Here is a 15,805-nt window from a genome sequence, read left to right as displayed (position 1 = left end):
ACGCGTGAATCTTACTGTTCTAATTACACCACAGTTGCTGACAAGAGTAAAGGCACAACACCATTACCTGTTATTGGGAAATCCCTATATATGTCGACCTCTATCTTCCATAACAAGGCAAACCTACAAAAATATCTAACTCTTCTTCCTCTCCGAGAATGCATCTTCAACAAAGCATCTCGAAATACTCAGTTTTCTTCCTCTCCGAGAATACCTTTTCAAATAAGTCACTCTAGAGCAAGAATATCTCATATCATCAGGGATGGGAGCAAAAGTATCTCATATCATGCAATCTCCCTGTCATTTTCTTTGTCATTATTCTCACCTGGAGGACTAAGAAGAAAGAAAGCAATCAGTCAGAACTTGAAATCAAATTTCTAGTTAGGAACTGATTGCCTAGAAACTTTCCTGATTGTTTACCTAGCATGGCTCGGGTGGCACTGTTATAGGGTAGTGTGAGGACCAAAATGCCCCTAAAGTTAGTCTTCAGCCATTACTTTTTGTCTTTTTTGTACAGTAAAATCCCGAATTTGCCCTTTCAATTCACCCGTTTCTCCATTTGTGGAGTCTTTCTTTTAGTCTTTTCTTAATTCTTTAAACCCATGTATAGCTAGTAGGAAGACAAAAAAATGTGATTAAAACCGGGCCACGTGGTTTGTGGCACAACAAACAATAAAAATTTATAACTTCTTAATTTTTTAAACCCATGTATAGCTGCTCGGAAGACAAAAAAAATGTGATTAAAACCGGGCCGCATGGTTTGTGGCACAACAAACAATAAAAATTTATATCTTCTTAATTTTTTAAACCCATGTATAGCTGGTGGGAAGACCAAAAAAATATTAAAAAAATGTGATACACAGTGAATTTAGGAGGCAGATTGTCTGCCATCCTATTTGGGTGCCATTCTCATCCCCTTCTATTTGTGCGATCACGGTTAAGCCACATCAACATTTTATATTTCTATTGTTTTTTGTCTTATTATCTTTATAAAAAAATCAATATAAAATGTTGACGTGGCTTAATTTTGACCGCACAAAATAGGAGGTTATGAGAATGACACTCAAACAGGAGGGCAGACAATCTGCCTCCGTGAATTTAACGGAATGAGGCTGGAAAAGTTAGGGGAACTAGGGCCTTTCTTACCACGTGTTGGTCATCGTGAGGTTTGCTTTTTGTTCTGTTTACCATACCCATTTCTACTTTTCTATTGTTCCGTATCCAACCACTTCTTAGCTTTTTCTTTCTGTTCACTTCTTTCTCTCCATTCTCACCTTCTGTTTATTTTCAAACCTAGCTTTTTTTTCTCTTCCACGGTAGTGTTCTTCCAGTGAGTTTTGCTTTTTTTCCAGTGTATCTGATTTAATGGATTTTGTCTTCAATTTTCTTTTCTTTTTCATTTTGGGGGTTTGATATGTGCACTTATTTAGTTTCAGAAAACGCTCATGTCCATCCCAATTTTGGGGATTTCATGTGCAACTTTGCAAGCCCTTTGTGTTCAAGGTTTGTATATAAAATCTACTTTTTCTTTTGGGCTTTTTGTCAAACAATATTTAAAATTTTTTGGGGTGGTCTTCTGTTTGCAGATGTGTCTTGCATTTAAATTTTGTTTTCATAACTTTGGGGGTTTTATTTCTATGTTCGGATTCTTGGTTTGGCTCTATGATTTGCTTTTCTTTTCATTTCAGGAAATGTTTGTCTTTGTTTTTTGGAAATTTTGTATATGCGTTTGCAAACCATTTGTGCTTCAGGTATATAATTTCAAGTTTTCCTTTTGGTTTTCTAATGATGAAAGTTTTGATTTTTTGTGTGTTGTAAAAGTTAAATGTGTTGGAAACTGAAATTACAAAATTTGTTTTGTTTGGATTTTAAGCAGGAGTCACTCACCAAGACATTGCAGGGCACGAGGTTACAATTCGGACTCAGGATATGCAGGTATATATTGATTTGATTTATGTTGTATTGGTTGAAGCTTTGTTAACAGTTCTAGAGTTGTTAAATTTGTCCACCATATATATTTACCAAATTATGTCTCAATGTTGTTGTTGCTGTTACTCGGTCATTGGGTTTCTTAAGGTAAACTGTTATCAAGTTCGAATTTTCTAATTTTCTTTCTACAAATTATTTTTTGTTTTAGGAACTGCAATTGTCTAATTGGATAAGAAAACTAGAAAAATATGTTCGATTAGAACAAATAATTTTAATCATATCTTTAATTTATTTCTGGATTATATCTTGGTATCATGTTGAGTGTTAGTCTTATCTTTAAACTTTATGCTGCTGAGTTTGTTTAAACTTTAATTGTAATTGTAGGTTGATTTGGACCTGGGCAACTATGAACGCTTCCTAGATGTGACTCTTAATAGGGATAACAAAATTACCACTGGCAAGATATATCAGGTGCTTCTAACTCGATTTTGACTTCCTTTGCGGTGTGTTTCATTTCCTAATTTTGACTTCGAACTTGATCTTACTTATAGTTTTTAGTTTTTGAAAAAGATGTAAATGTAATAACTGAGGTTTGTAATAGGGAGGGAGACATCATCAGTTGCTGGAATCATTAACCCTGGTTCAGAGGGATTTCAGAAGCTATATTTCGGTCAAGAGGAAATCGCCATAGTGGCCAGTGCACTCTAACTAAGTCGTCATTCTCTCATCCTCTTCTTAGATTTCGTCTTTCGTGGCTGCAAGCCATCTTTTGTATAGTTATGTATATGCATGTATGCTTGGTTAATCTTACTTTTCCATATCCAATATATTCAAATCATGTTATTAGTCGGATTACCATTCTTGATCTGTTGTTTCGAGATTGTCTGACCTTTGGATTGATAACTGTTGCAGCATTGAAGCATCATGCGTCGCACATCCTACTGCTGATGTCTTAATCAACTTTGCTTCATACAGAAGGTCGGTGATTATTCTATGAGTAGTGTTTTGGAGTGCAAAACTTATATGGTTGTACCTAACGATGAATGTATGTTGACATATTTGCAGTGCTGCTACTTCTTCCATAGCTGCTCTCAAGCAACCAACCATTAGAGTTGTGGCAATCATTGCTGAAGGTATACCTGAGTCAGACACTAAGCAATTGATTGCATATGCATTGGCAAACAACAAGGTTACACGATTAACGCAAAGTCATCTTAATTTCACTAACCTGGGAAAATGAACTGGCGATACTAACTTTAATTATCGTATCTTTTGCAGGTTGTCATTGGCCCAGCTATTGTTGGAGGAATTTAAGCTAGAGCTTTTAAGATTGGTGACACTACTGGAACAATTGATAACATTATTCACTACAAGCTATACAGGCCTAGATCTGTTGGTTTTGTCTCCAAATTTGTATGTAGCTAATCCAATATCTTGAACTTCAGATAATTTGGTTATTCATAAGACTTTCATGATGTATATACCGTAAACATTTAGCGTATTAGAATTGAGTTCATTCATTTTTGTCCTCTGCCCTTACGTTGGCAAGACTGTCCAGGTGATGGTACAAAATCACAATGTTCATATGTCCTACCTTTTCTTTTTTGCTTCACTTGCTTGAACGCTGATGACTGCCTTTCTTCCGTGATTTGAGTCGATTTAGGTGGTTCAACACATAATTGATGTCATTAAGACATGGGTGGAATCTGTTTTAGTCATTTCCATCAATAGAAAAGAGGGCCTTGCAAATGTTTATGCAGATCATTGGGAGCTTAATTTATTCGTATTTATGTAGAAATAGAAATAATTATAAATGAAACCTTCTTATTAGGCATGACCTTTCTTTTGATGTTTGTTTGATTTTCTTTTGTTGGTTGTGTTTTGCAACTCATAAGAACAGTAAACAAGTGAAAGGTATAAGCTCTCCATAATAAGATAGTCTTTTATTCATTTTAAAAATCATCCGTATGGTAGTTGGTAGATTTTTTCTATTTGAGATTTCTTATTGTTGTGGTAGAGTTATGTTGAGATTTCTTTTGCTATTTGATTTTTTGCTATACATTCTTTACATACAATTTAATATGTCCATTTATGCTCTTGAAATTTGATAAAATATATATTTTGGTTCTGCATCTTTGTAACAAAATGGACAACCTCCCGTGATTTGCAAGCTTTTAAACCACCAAAAAAGATAAGGGTCTATGTGTGTAAAGTGTGGAGAAGTTAAGGCAGGTGAATTTCCAACTCATGTTTGTACAAGCTGTTATAATTTGAACAAGTAACAACAATATATTTTATGCAATTACTTGGCACATGTTTTATAAATTCTACACACAATTCTTGCAACATATTTGTTCCCTTATGTAACATTTATATACAATACTTGCAATATATTTGATAATCTCGCAGCAACACGCGGGCAAACTTTCTAGTAATATCTATACACTATAGTTTTTATTTTTTATTTTTTTTATTTTTTATTTTTTTGCACACTTTTTGAATTTTGTCTCTTAATTTTTTATTTTATTTTATTCAAATGCCAAAAACATGCATGGATGTGCATGGAAAAAGAAAAATTATTTTCCTTAAAGAAATCATGATCCACTATGAGTAAGGAGTAATCAAATAATTTATCTCGGTAAACACAGATGTTTTGTTTTAATTTTTGTTTTGGGAATTGAACACAAAAACCTACACGTTAGTTGGACGAATTCTCATAAGTATCAAGTAAATTAACAAATAACAAAAGGTGTTGCATTTAAAATTTCTTTTTTCTTCAAACAATATGGGATTGAAGAGAAAATGTTTACATCCATTTTCAAAAGTGAGATACTAATCAAGCATGATCATGGCATAAAAGAAAAATCTAGCGAAATCAAAACTCAATCACACGTAGCGGCTTACTTCTAGGATAGAGACTTGCATAAATAAAAGGGGGCACTGCCACTTTAGTGCTGCAAACCAATTACACATCGCCATATGTTTTAATTTTCTGCTTTTCGACCCATGATTGATTTACGATTCTAGGGTGCCAGTTTCTCCATTTCATGTAAGTCATGAGATGCCGCCAAATGCATCATTTTGAGACACAACCCCTTGAAAATTCTTATTCGAACCCACCTTCGTACTTAAGTGGCATTGAAAACTTTCCCCAAACAACCTATTTTGTTTCAAACAACCATCCATCCTGTCCTTTACCTCGCCGGAGAACCAAAACCTTCATCGCATTTTACTTTCACAACTTCATTACCTCAAAGTTACCGACATAGGGAAGAAACGGCCCGGCACCATGGTAGGATCTTGCTGAAGACGACAAGAGAACCAATAAATGATTAAACTTCTTGTATATCTACAATTTTTTTGACCTAGATTTATGCTGCCTCATAAATCCAATACAGAATTACGACAAATCGGGCAGGTTAGGCTCTTCTTCAACCAAGTGTTCATACAATTGGCATGGAACGTATGATTGCATGAGGGAAAAACTTGACACAATTGGTCGTTCTCAAAATCCTCCATGCAAATAACACAGTCCTTGCAATTAATTTCAGTTTCTTGGCTTCCATAAGCTATAGGTGGTGGCATTTTGCTCTCCAAAACTTGTTCCCTTACTTGCTGCTGCCTTTCGTCTCTTCTTTCCTCCAAAACCTCAACAATCGAGTCCAAAATTTCCAAAACCCTTAAATTATGAAGGACAGCTGCTTGATAAAATGTAGCTTGGTCATTCCATGCTGCACCGTTGTTTGGGCGAGATAATTGTTGTTGATCCTCGGCTTCGGGATCAGGATTACTTCTCCTCTCGTAAAAGGGCGTCCAAACAAACTCACAGATAACGTAAAGGAGGGCAATGACGATCAACAAAAGCATGATGGAGAATGCTATGATGCAGACATATACGAAAATTATCGTGCTGATGAAAGAAAGAAGAGAAAAAACAGGAGGTGGGGTGACGACCTTCATGGCTTCAAACATGTTCATGGTGATGAAGAATGAGATTGCTAGTGTTTGCTCGATCTATGATCAAAGAAGGATTGGGAATCTAACATGGATGCTTTGCTTTGCTTGGTATTTGTCTATGAAGTTGTTGAACGGCAAAACTGCTAGACCTATATTCGAGATTTTGCGGTTTAAACAAACATTTTCAAGTAGAGAAAGTAGCAAGTTGTTTTGATGACATAAACATGAAACTCTGTTTCTACCCCTTTTCTGGAGTGGTTAGTTATTTTCTCTTTGTTACAGGTATAGACGTTGGAGATCGTTAAATTCGTTGTTCGGGTACGGTTAATTTCTATGTTAACTAAGAGAAAGAAAAAAACCGCGTTTTGGGAGCTTATTTTATTTTATTAAAGGACGGTATTCTAAATTACTAAAGTCTAAGTTATAGGAAGGATGATGCAAACTTGAGTTTAGAAACTTAACAATTTTATTTACCACAATTTGGTAGGATTAGGGCCACTCTAGCTAGTGATATTTATCATTCCCATTCACCTATCACACATTTAATTACTCTTTAATTTTTTTTTTCTTCATATAATACTAATTAAACTGGTTTATCATGTGAAAATTCAATTTACTCGTGTTAGAAATTAACACACCATGCATATACTTGTATTAACGATCTAAAGGAATACAATAATCCTAAATTGTGAAAAAAAAAAAAAAAACCATTAAATATGTCTTATACTGATTGGTTCTACCATCGCAATTTTTTGTTATAAAAATCTCACACCTGCTTTATTGTTGATGTGGTAAGATGCAAGTTAGAAAATAGCATCAGTGTGGTTAGTATCACTCGCTTACCCGTTTCTCTGAAATCTTGCTATGATAATGGATTGGGTTGTTTTAATTTTCCTGTAATGAGCTCTAATCCATGACCCTTGACCTCTAGTTATGTGCTAAAAAATTATGAACAATGTTTGGCTACTCAAAGATAAGTAGGAACTTCTACTTAAAACTTTTCATGTCGAATCACAGGATTTTGTGCTTGTGTTTAGAACTGTTCATATTATGAATAACTATGTAAATATCATCTCTGCAAAAAATAAATAAATAAATAAATAAATAAAAATAAAAATAAGGTCATTTAGTCAATCTATTGTAGCAAATACATAAATGGTTCGTAATGATTTTATCAATTTCGTTGATCTGTCTTTAAACAGTTCAATGACTAAACTACCTTAGTTTAATTATTTTTTTGCAAATGCCATCTTTATAGAGTGATTTATAAAATAAACGATTCTAATCATAAACACGAAGTTTTATAAATCGACAATGAACAGTTTTAAGCAGGAGCTCCTACTCATTACTAATTAAGTAGCCAAGTATTACTAAAAAAATATTTAGAAATTTCCTTTTATACACTAGGGAAATAAATAAGTCGGAGTTGAATAAGTAAACCTAAATACACAAGTACAAGAAAACATGTAATATCCTCCTAAAGGATATACCTTTTTTCATAATATAAACTCTTTATTTTTCTTATTTTTCAACACTATATTGAGATTTTCTGTATTTCATATTTCGTATAAATAACATGTTGGTATTTCTACTTTAAGATCAAAAGGTTTATAGTTTGTTGTGAAAGTTATAGTTCAAAACAGAGTCGTCGCATTTCCTTATTGGAGGCCTTGATTACTAATCTAAATAATTTAGAGAACTGTTATTAGTATTCAAAAAATCTCACTCCTCACAAATGTATTTTTATTTCCAATTATAGAAGGTTTGACGTGCAAAATGAGATTTTTGAAGTGCTAATAAAATTTCCCTTAATTTAAATTCATTATATGATTGCAAACCAAGAATCGAATATATGAACAAAGCTCCATTTAAAACCCAAAACTAGGGTAGTTGCTTGACTTAAAGTGTTTGTTAAAGTGGTTGCAAACTGTTAACATGCCTTAGAAAGAATGTTGGTATTTACAGTTGTTTGACAGATTCACAACATACAATTTTCAAAATTCAAAAAATAAATAAATTTGTCATGCATTGATGATACAGTTTCGACAAACTGGGCAAGTTGGCTTGTTCATCAACCAATTATCAATGCAATTCGAATGGAAAATGTGGTTACAAAGTGAAAAAATTTGACATGAATCACCATCTGCAAAATCCTCCAAACAAATTGCACAAGCAGTACACCTTGATGATCTTATTTCACAGCTTCCATAATTCACTAATGGTGGCAGTTTCTTCAAAGCCCTAAGCCTCGGCCCTCTTCCTTCATCGAAATCCGGCATGAGTCTCTTTATCACTCCCAGCCGCTGCATATTTTGCGCTATAGCTATCCGAAGGGGACTTGAACCGATGGTGTTTATTCGAGGCCCGTAAATGATGTCTCCTCCCTCAAGGTCATGTTCTGGGATCATTTCTAGGAGCCAGGCAAGGGACACATTGAGAATGTGATTGAAAATCAAGAATAACAAAACGACTATTGAGATGCATGCAATGATCTTAGTTGGAAGCTCTGAAAATAGAGGAGGACCGGGTTCCGAAACGAAGGCTTCATAAAACATGTTGTACACGAGGACTATTGGTTGTGTGAACAAACTTTGATTGTCGATTGGGAGGTCAAGTGGGGAGGACATCGTAGAAGTTCAAATTCCGGCTTCAGATTTAGGGGTAAGTACTTTCCGTCACTGAAGCTACAGTATAATCCGTCGTCGCCCGACTTGATTAATGTTGTGGTTAAACACTTTTTTTTTTTAAATTTGTAGCAGCAAAAATTATATACATGGTGCAGCAAGAGGAGTTGCACCTACATTTGTTTTGGATTCTAATTTTAGAAAATAACTTGCCTATGTAAAATAGTCCTTGCGTCCTAGGAATAACCTGGCAGGGCTGGCACTGTACATAATTATTTTGGTAACAAAAACTTTGTAATTTTTAGAAGAATTGAAGTTAGGCAACTACTTGAAAGTCACTCAATGAAAAAATTGTTGCACACAACAAACAGTAGAAGTTAGAGACGTTGTGAGTAAGAATTTTGGGGATGAAGTAGTTAAATTAGGTAATTAATCGTACTTGAAGAACTAAAGTCAGGTAATTTTACTTGATTGATAAGTTTATAATTCCCACCTCTAAGTGCCACAATGGTTGAAGCAATTTAAAGATTATACCGCCAACAAAGGTTGATTGAGTTGATAATGATCATTTTTTTTGCAAAATCAAAGTCTAGGTTCAAGTTCTGTTGCCGGAAATCCCTCTTGGTGAACAATTTGTAAAAACCAAAAACTAGAAAGATTATACCATTACTGCTTAGTAGATCTATCATTAATATCCTTTTTAATATATAGGTATTGCTTGATAAAAAAATTGTTTTTTTAATGATCTTACTTTTTGACATGTGAGGAATGGTTGTGTGCTATGCCCTACTAATTCAAAAACCAAAAACTTATGACGTGCTTAATTTGACCTCAAGATGAGGTGACAATAAATTTCTTATTTTTACTTGTCTTATATTATACAATTGATTTAAAAATTAAACAAGAACATCAAAAATAAATCAAGAATCCATTTTTGTATTTAACTTCATGTACAAGTCCTTTATTTTAAATTGGAAATAAAAGTAAATTCAGGCTACATGGAGGAGACATTTTTATGTCCGGAACTCGGATTACGGCAAAGAAAGAGGAGGGTAGGACCTAGAGACAGTGGCGTTCGGTGGGACTAAAAATGGGGCCGGCGGGAAGGGGTGCATTAGGCGTATTTTTTGTGTATGGGCCGTATGGTCGAAGTGGTCGAAACAACAAAAGTAGGAATATCTTCTCTTCAATAACAACTGAAGCCGCCCATCTCGAGTGATTGGTGAGCCATCTTGTTTATCTTGTGTGTATTTTACTTGGTTCCCTATTTCTGGAGAAGTAAAGAGATGAACTCGAGTAGATTTTAAAGGGTATGAAGCAAAGAGAACTAGACAAAAAAAAAAAAAAAAAAAAAAAAAAAAAAAAAGGGTCTAATCAGTGTTTTAAAAGACACACCCCAAGGCTCGCCTAAGCAGCTTTAGAGGCAGGGCGGGAGTGACAACACCTCTGCCCAGTGGGAGTGGGTGAAAACTCGCCGAGGCATGGTTGAGGCGAGCCTAGGTGGTTGGCAATCATTCTCAGATCCATCCGCGATCCAAATCGAAGTCAAATGCTCTGTTGTCTGGGTAAATCGAAGTCGAAGGCTCTGTCATTTGGGTTTAGGGTTGCAGGGTGTGCGACGTCTTTACGAGGAAGACGACAACGAAGAAGAAGAGGAGGGAATTTTATTTTTTTAAAGACTTGGTCCAAAACGATGTCGTCTTGGCCAAGTCTTAAAATTTTTTTTTTAATGACTTGACTCAAAACGACATCGTTTTAGCCAAATCTGTTTTTCTTTTATTTTTAAAACATCAAGAGTCCCATGTTTCCCTGTTTTTCTTAGCGGTCCCTTATTATTTAAGGTCTTGTAAGGCTTCGCCTCGCTTCTAGACGGGATTATTCATGGAACGGCTCGTCCACGCCTTCGCCTTTTAATACATTGGGTCTAATAGACAAAAAAATTCATATGTATATCAATAAATTTATTTTGTGCTGTCGAGATTTTTCAAACAAAAAATAAAAAAGTTCAGACGGAAAAGAAAAAAATTGTATTTCTTTTGTCGCCAATTTTTCATATTTCCCGTACGTAACAGAATCATTATTTGACTAATATTCAAGTTTCTTTGTGTTGTTAGAAGAAACATGGTTACAGCTTACAAAGTATAAACCCTCACAAGTCACAAGATTCGCAAACCCCAATTCCCGTACAGCCGTATCCACCACTGTAACATGGAGGAGCCGCCGACCCAAAGCTTTCTCTACGAAACCCTACCCGCCCTCTCTCTTCCCACCCCCAACCAATCTCCGCCGCCGCCCGAGGACCTCGAACCCTACTCCGTTTTCCGCAACGAAATTACTCTCTCCACTCCCCAATGCGCTCCTGTCGACACTGCCGCCCCCGATTTCTTCTCCCTCGACGTTGCCGCCGATGAACCCGACCCAATTCGTGCCTCCTCGTCTTCTGTCCGCCTAGCCGAGCCATGGCCGCCGCTTCACCAATCCGAGCCCACGACGCCGGCTCCTCAAGAGCCGAAGCTCGAGAGCGGGTGGTTTCGCGGCCATTGCAAATTCAGGAGCCCTATGCTTCAGCTTCATAAAGGTACTTTCTGCAATTTTAACTGCATGGATACATACATACATACACATATGTACTTATACACGGAGAAGAAAGCTCATATTTTTTGTTTGGTTCTTTTACTTGTATAGAAATTCAATGTATTTCTAAGGAGAAAATTGTGTAATTGTAATCTGGTGTATATATGTAACTTCAGATTTGTGTATCTGTTTTGGATATTGCAGAGATTGTGGATTTCTGTGATTTTCTGTCTCCAACTCCAGAAGAACAAGAGGCACGCAGTGCAGCAGTAAAACGGGTCTCGGACCTTATCAAATATATATTTCCTCGGTCCAAGGTACTTTCTTTTTTCTTGTTTGGGTGCAGAAGTGCGGGTGTGTGTGATTTTAAGCACGAAAAAGTTCAGTGAATGTTGTTCAATGAATGTTGCTTTATAGGTTGAAGTTTTTGGGTCCTTCAAGACGGGGTTATATCTTCCCGCTAGTGATATTGATGTAAGTATGTTGATCTTTATGCTAGTATAAGTTAGGAACTGAAGTTTGAATTTGCATTTGAATTTTGTTATTCTTGTCTATCATGCATGCTCAAGTGTCCATATAAGTGACACATTTGGTTGATTGGTATTGCTCGTAGGCTGTCATTATGGGGTCAGGCGTCAAAACACCACAGGAAGGATTGAAGGCCCTTTCTAGGGCATTGTCACAGATGGGATTGGCAAAAAGGATACAGGTGTGCCTCAAGTTTTATTTGAAATATTATTGCGGACAAACTTCAGCTTCTGTATTTGTTCTATGTGGATTCCGCAGGTGATTGGAAAGGCACGTGTACCCATTATTAAGTTTGTAGAGAAAACAAGTGGCATTGCATTCGACATAAGGTTTACTCTTCTATCTTTGGCAATATAGTTTGGTTTAATAATACTACAATGTATTGATAAGCAGTGCCTGTGATAGGTTCAGCTTAATTGACATGTTCAAATAAGTAAATTGATAATTTTATATCTTCCTTCACAGTTTTGACATAGAAGGTGGACCAAAAGCTGCTGAATTCATTCAGGTTTGTTGCATATTCTGTCATCTACTATGTATTTGAAAGAATATTGTAGTTTCTTTAATATAGATCAAAGCCTGGCTATGTGCCTTTAGACAATGTTAACCTTGTCGTTTGCAACTTTGTGCTTTGATCACTGTTTAATATGGTTTCATATGTAGTTATGGTATTTTGAACAATAGTTATATAAGAATGTTTGTAGTGAAAGAAGATTACAGAAGAGTGGCAAGCAGTAGTAAATGATAACTTGGTAAGCTGTGCAATTAAAATTTTTATTAATTTGCTAAGTTAAACGTTGGAAAGTCAGAGAATATCAAACAATATCTTTCACCTAGTAAAAGAAAAACAGAAAAGCTATGTGAGGAATCAGTTATAGTATATAGGTTACATATAAAGCAAGAGACCTTTACTATCTCCAGTCTCCTTTGACACTATCCTGTGGTCCCTTTTCAGGATGCAGTATCTAAGTGGCCTCCTTTGCGGCCTTTATGTTTGATTTTGAAAGTATTTTTACAACAGAGAGAGCTAAATGAGGTATGACTTTCCAGTCTAACAGATTAAGTCGTCTTTCTTTTTCTTTATTCTTTTTCCAGCGAGCTAATTCAAGATTCTGATAACACATGCAGGTATACTCTGGTGGATTAGGTTCCTACGCTCTCCTTACAATGATCATGGCAATGTTGCATGTGAGTGATTCTTAAATATGCATTTTAAGATTTGATGCGATTCTTTCTTGCATTGTATGTATCTGTAATGCATGGCTCTTGTTTGGATCTGTAAACATGCTGCTTCATTGAGTATTGCAGTGGAAGACAATGGATCAACCTAAGATTGCAAATGAGATCCAAAGAGAAATTATTGAAATTTGAATGAAATAGTGCTACACAAAATATGATCTTGTGTTTGGATGATAGATAAGCAACTAACAACTTCTGTAATTGTGAAATTCAAATAAATAGATCAACTTCCTCATGATTAGTAAATTTTTCATCCCTGATTTATATATTAATTTATGCTACAGAGCCTCAGGGAATGTCGACCTCCGGAACAAAACTTGGGAGTTCTTTTGGTAAGTATTTCTAGATCAAGTAGAAAGAAAACTTTGGACCTTTATTATTGCTTAAAATCACAAGTCAAATAACTTGCACTTTATCCCAGCAACCAGGTTTTGTAGTAAACTGTAACCAGAATTTGGTGGACCATAGAATTCACTTCATTGTTCTAGTTCTTAACCTCGTATCACAGTATAGGATTTGTCTAAGGGATATGAAATTCAGTGAGTTTGTTGCTTATGTTTTCGTTTATCTGTTTGTTTCTGAAATAGGTAAACTTCTTTGATTTTTATGGACGCAAATTGAACACTTCAGATGTTGGTGTATCGTGCAATGGGGCAGGCACCTTTTTCAAAAAGAGTGTAAAAGGGTATAAAATAAACAACCTTCTTGAGAAAGTGATGATATTTTTCTCTCAGATTCTTCTCTCTCTCTCTCTCTCTCTCGCTTTTTTTTTAATGTACAATTTGATTATTTCTTTTGATCAAAGTTATAGCTGACTGATGCAATTGATTGGTCCTTTCTCAGGTTCTTATCCAATGGACGACCTTTTCTTCTTGCCATTGAGGACCCCCAGGTGAGTTCGTGATTTCATTCTGAATGATTATTTTGTAGGAGACTGGAAAAATCAAAGCACTTAATTAATTATGCTATCTTCTTTCTTTGAAGTGCTGCTTGGTTTTTTCTGTTTCCAGTTAGCATGTGTATAAGTAATGCTAGTTTGACATTCCCAGGGTGGCCTCCGAATAATTGGATTAATCCCTACCCTAGTTAACTATTTGCTTGCAAGGAAGTTGATTGACATGGTCAAAAATAATGAATTTTATGTGAACCTGCTGTTTTAGTAAATTACAGTCTTTCACATCTCTGGGCCCTGTTGCAGAACAGCGTCAGGGATCAGAAAGAACTTAAATCAATAGGGGTGATGATCCTTGTTTCTTTCTTCAGATATAATTGACCATTTTTTATGTTTTATTATATAGGCACCGGAGAATGACGTCGGGAAGAACTCCTTCAACTATTTTCAGGTTGCTTGCATGATTTATGATCTCTCACCCTCCAGTTTTCCGCTGGGTACCTTAATATACATTTTATAATGTTTAATGATGTAAAGTGTCGATTTGATTGATGACCAGCTGCGGGTTAAGCGATTGTTGTTCAGTAGCACTTGTCAAACAGATCTTTTGTGTGTGCATGTGCTCATGCAGTTACACAAAAGTTCGCATACATTGCTCTTTGTTGCCCATAAGGCCTCAAAGGTTCTGGAGCAGACATGTCAGTTTATAGTTAATACATGTCTGAGGTGCCTGAGTGCCATATGTTTATGGTTGCACACTTGTACTAGTGCATTTTCATTGGCTTCAAGCAGTTAGACAGTTAGCTTGCAACACTTGCAAATCCAAATCTTATAATTTACTGATCTCTCATTTACTTACTCCACCTCCCATCATTTCCTCCCTCACGTCATTTTTTATATATGTTTCAGATTAGATCAGCTTTTTCAATGGCTTACACTACATTGACAAACCCTAAGGTCATTATGGGCCTAGGGCCAAACAGGAGCATTCTCGGTACTATAATTAGGCCTGATTCGGCGTTGGTGGAACGCAAAGGGGGGCCTGGAATGGTAACTTTCAATAGCTTGCTTCCTGGAGCAGGGGAGCCAGTTCAGCTAGAACATGATCCACAGGAGTTACTGGGCAATTGGCAATTTGATGATGGAGATGATCCCCTGCCACGGGGACATGATTCTGCTGCAGGTGACAGTGGGCAATCATCAGGAAAAAAGAGAAAAGCTTCTTTTAAAGAAAATTCCGGTAAGAAGGGCAAGGAATATGGGGAGGTGGGGAAGAAGATCAGATATGAAGAAAATGGCTCAAGGAGAGAGAGGAGCAGGCATGAGGAAAATGGATCAAGGAAAGACAAGAGAAAAAAGAAGATGAGGAGACGGAGACATTCCCAAGATGGTGCCAATAGTTTTGGTCCTTATGGTGGTGCATGGACTCGGTAGAATCCTTCTCGTGCCTGTAAGTTGCCATGTTCTTGAGGTGGCTGATTTTCTTTTCCACTGCTAGTGGAGGTCCGATGAGCTTTGCCATTCATTGACCAAAGATGCTACGCAACATGCTGCCGTTCACTCAGAATGGAAATGCAGTACTGAGTTAGGCTTCTGTTATCTGTGCTGACATTGACTGCTCATTTACAGCATTTACATGCATAACCGGCGTGTGTTGAGCTTCCGATGAGTTACCTACCATACCCGCAATGCAGAACATTGAAATATGTTCTGCAGGGGAGACTATTCATTTTTCGACATGGTGCAGTGATCCGAGTGTAACATGTAGCCCTTTGAGTTGCCTTTTCTTTTCGCTCGGAAATGTAACAGAAACTTAATATTATGTTGTTAATTCTTACTCAATGGAAAGATAAATTTAACGCCGTTACTTCTCTTGCCGAACATGATCTCATCTTGGGTACCAAATTACCAATCCCACTGGGTGGAGAATGGTGTGAGGAAATTTTCTACTTGCTAACCTGTTCTATGCATCAACTCCCAAATTTTGGACCTTAGACTTTAACCCCTATATTGGAGACTTGGAACTTTACACTTGGGCATTAGTAACCTAGGGCCTAGGCTC

At 36.3% G+C, this 15,805-nt stretch overlaps 2 protein-coding genes and 1 long non-coding RNA gene across 3 annotated transcripts; 2 read left to right on the top strand and 1 right to left on the bottom strand.

Annotated features, from left to right (window-relative positions):
- Window positions 1–1,452: 1,452 nt before the first annotated feature.
- Window positions 1,453–2,401, top strand: LOC137715002 (uncharacterized). The gene is made up of 4 exons (XR_011065499.1): window positions 1,453–1,503; window positions 1,689–1,751; window positions 1,874–1,935; window positions 2,314–2,401. It is a non-coding gene; the product is annotated as an uncharacterized lncRNA (long non-coding RNA).
- Window positions 2,402–5,310: 2,909 nt separating this feature from the next.
- Window positions 5,311–5,907, bottom strand: LOC137714542 (putative RING-H2 finger protein ATL19). The gene has a single exon (XM_068453735.1). The coding sequence runs from the start codon at window positions 5,905–5,907 to the stop codon at window positions 5,311–5,313; it is 597 nt and encodes a 198-aa protein (XP_068309836.1).
- A 4,695-nt stretch (window positions 5,908–10,602) lies between these two features.
- Window positions 10,603–15,610, top strand: LOC137715282 (uncharacterized). Its single transcript, XM_068454550.1, has 13 exons — window positions 10,603–11,088; window positions 11,289–11,401; window positions 11,502–11,558; window positions 11,698–11,793; window positions 11,871–11,941; window positions 12,078–12,120; window positions 12,568–12,648; window positions 12,741–12,800; window positions 13,136–13,183; window positions 13,439–13,536; window positions 13,695–13,743; window positions 14,150–14,194; window positions 14,653–15,610. The coding sequence occupies exons 1-13, from the start codon at window positions 10,719–10,721 to the stop codon at window positions 15,175–15,177; spliced, it is 1,656 nt and encodes a 551-aa protein (XP_068310651.1). The 5' UTR covers window positions 10,603–10,718; the 3' UTR covers window positions 15,178–15,610.
- Window positions 15,611–15,805: the final 195 nt, after the last annotated feature.

Source organism: Pyrus communis, chromosome 14, assembly GCF_963583255.1.
Source record: "Pyrus communis chromosome 14, drPyrComm1.1, whole genome shotgun sequence".
NCBI lineage: Eukaryota > Viridiplantae > Streptophyta > Magnoliopsida > Rosales > Rosaceae > Pyrus > Pyrus communis.
The sequence above is the reverse complement of the archived record's forward strand: the minus strand, read 5'-3'. Positions and strand labels throughout refer to the sequence as shown.

What these genes read in the sequence shown, in the direction of transcription:
- LOC137715282 (XM_068454550.1), top strand. Translation starts at nt 10,719, where the DNA reads ATGGAGGAGCCGCCGACCCAAAGCTTTCTCTACGAAACCCTACCCGCC. An exon ending in AAGCTGCTGAATTCATTCAG is followed by an intron (nt 12,121 to 12,567) that starts GTTTGTTGCATA and finishes GTCCCTTTTCAG; the next exon opens with GATGCAGTATCTAAGTGGCC. An exon ending in TGATCATGGCAATGTTGCAT is followed by an intron (nt 12,801 to 13,135) that starts GTGAGTGATTCT and finishes TTTATGCTACAG; the next exon opens with AGCCTCAGGGAATGTCGACC.
- LOC137714542 (XM_068453735.1), bottom strand. Translation starts at nt 5,907, where the DNA reads ATGAACATGTTTGAAGCCATGAAGGTCGTCACCCCACCTCCTGTTTTT.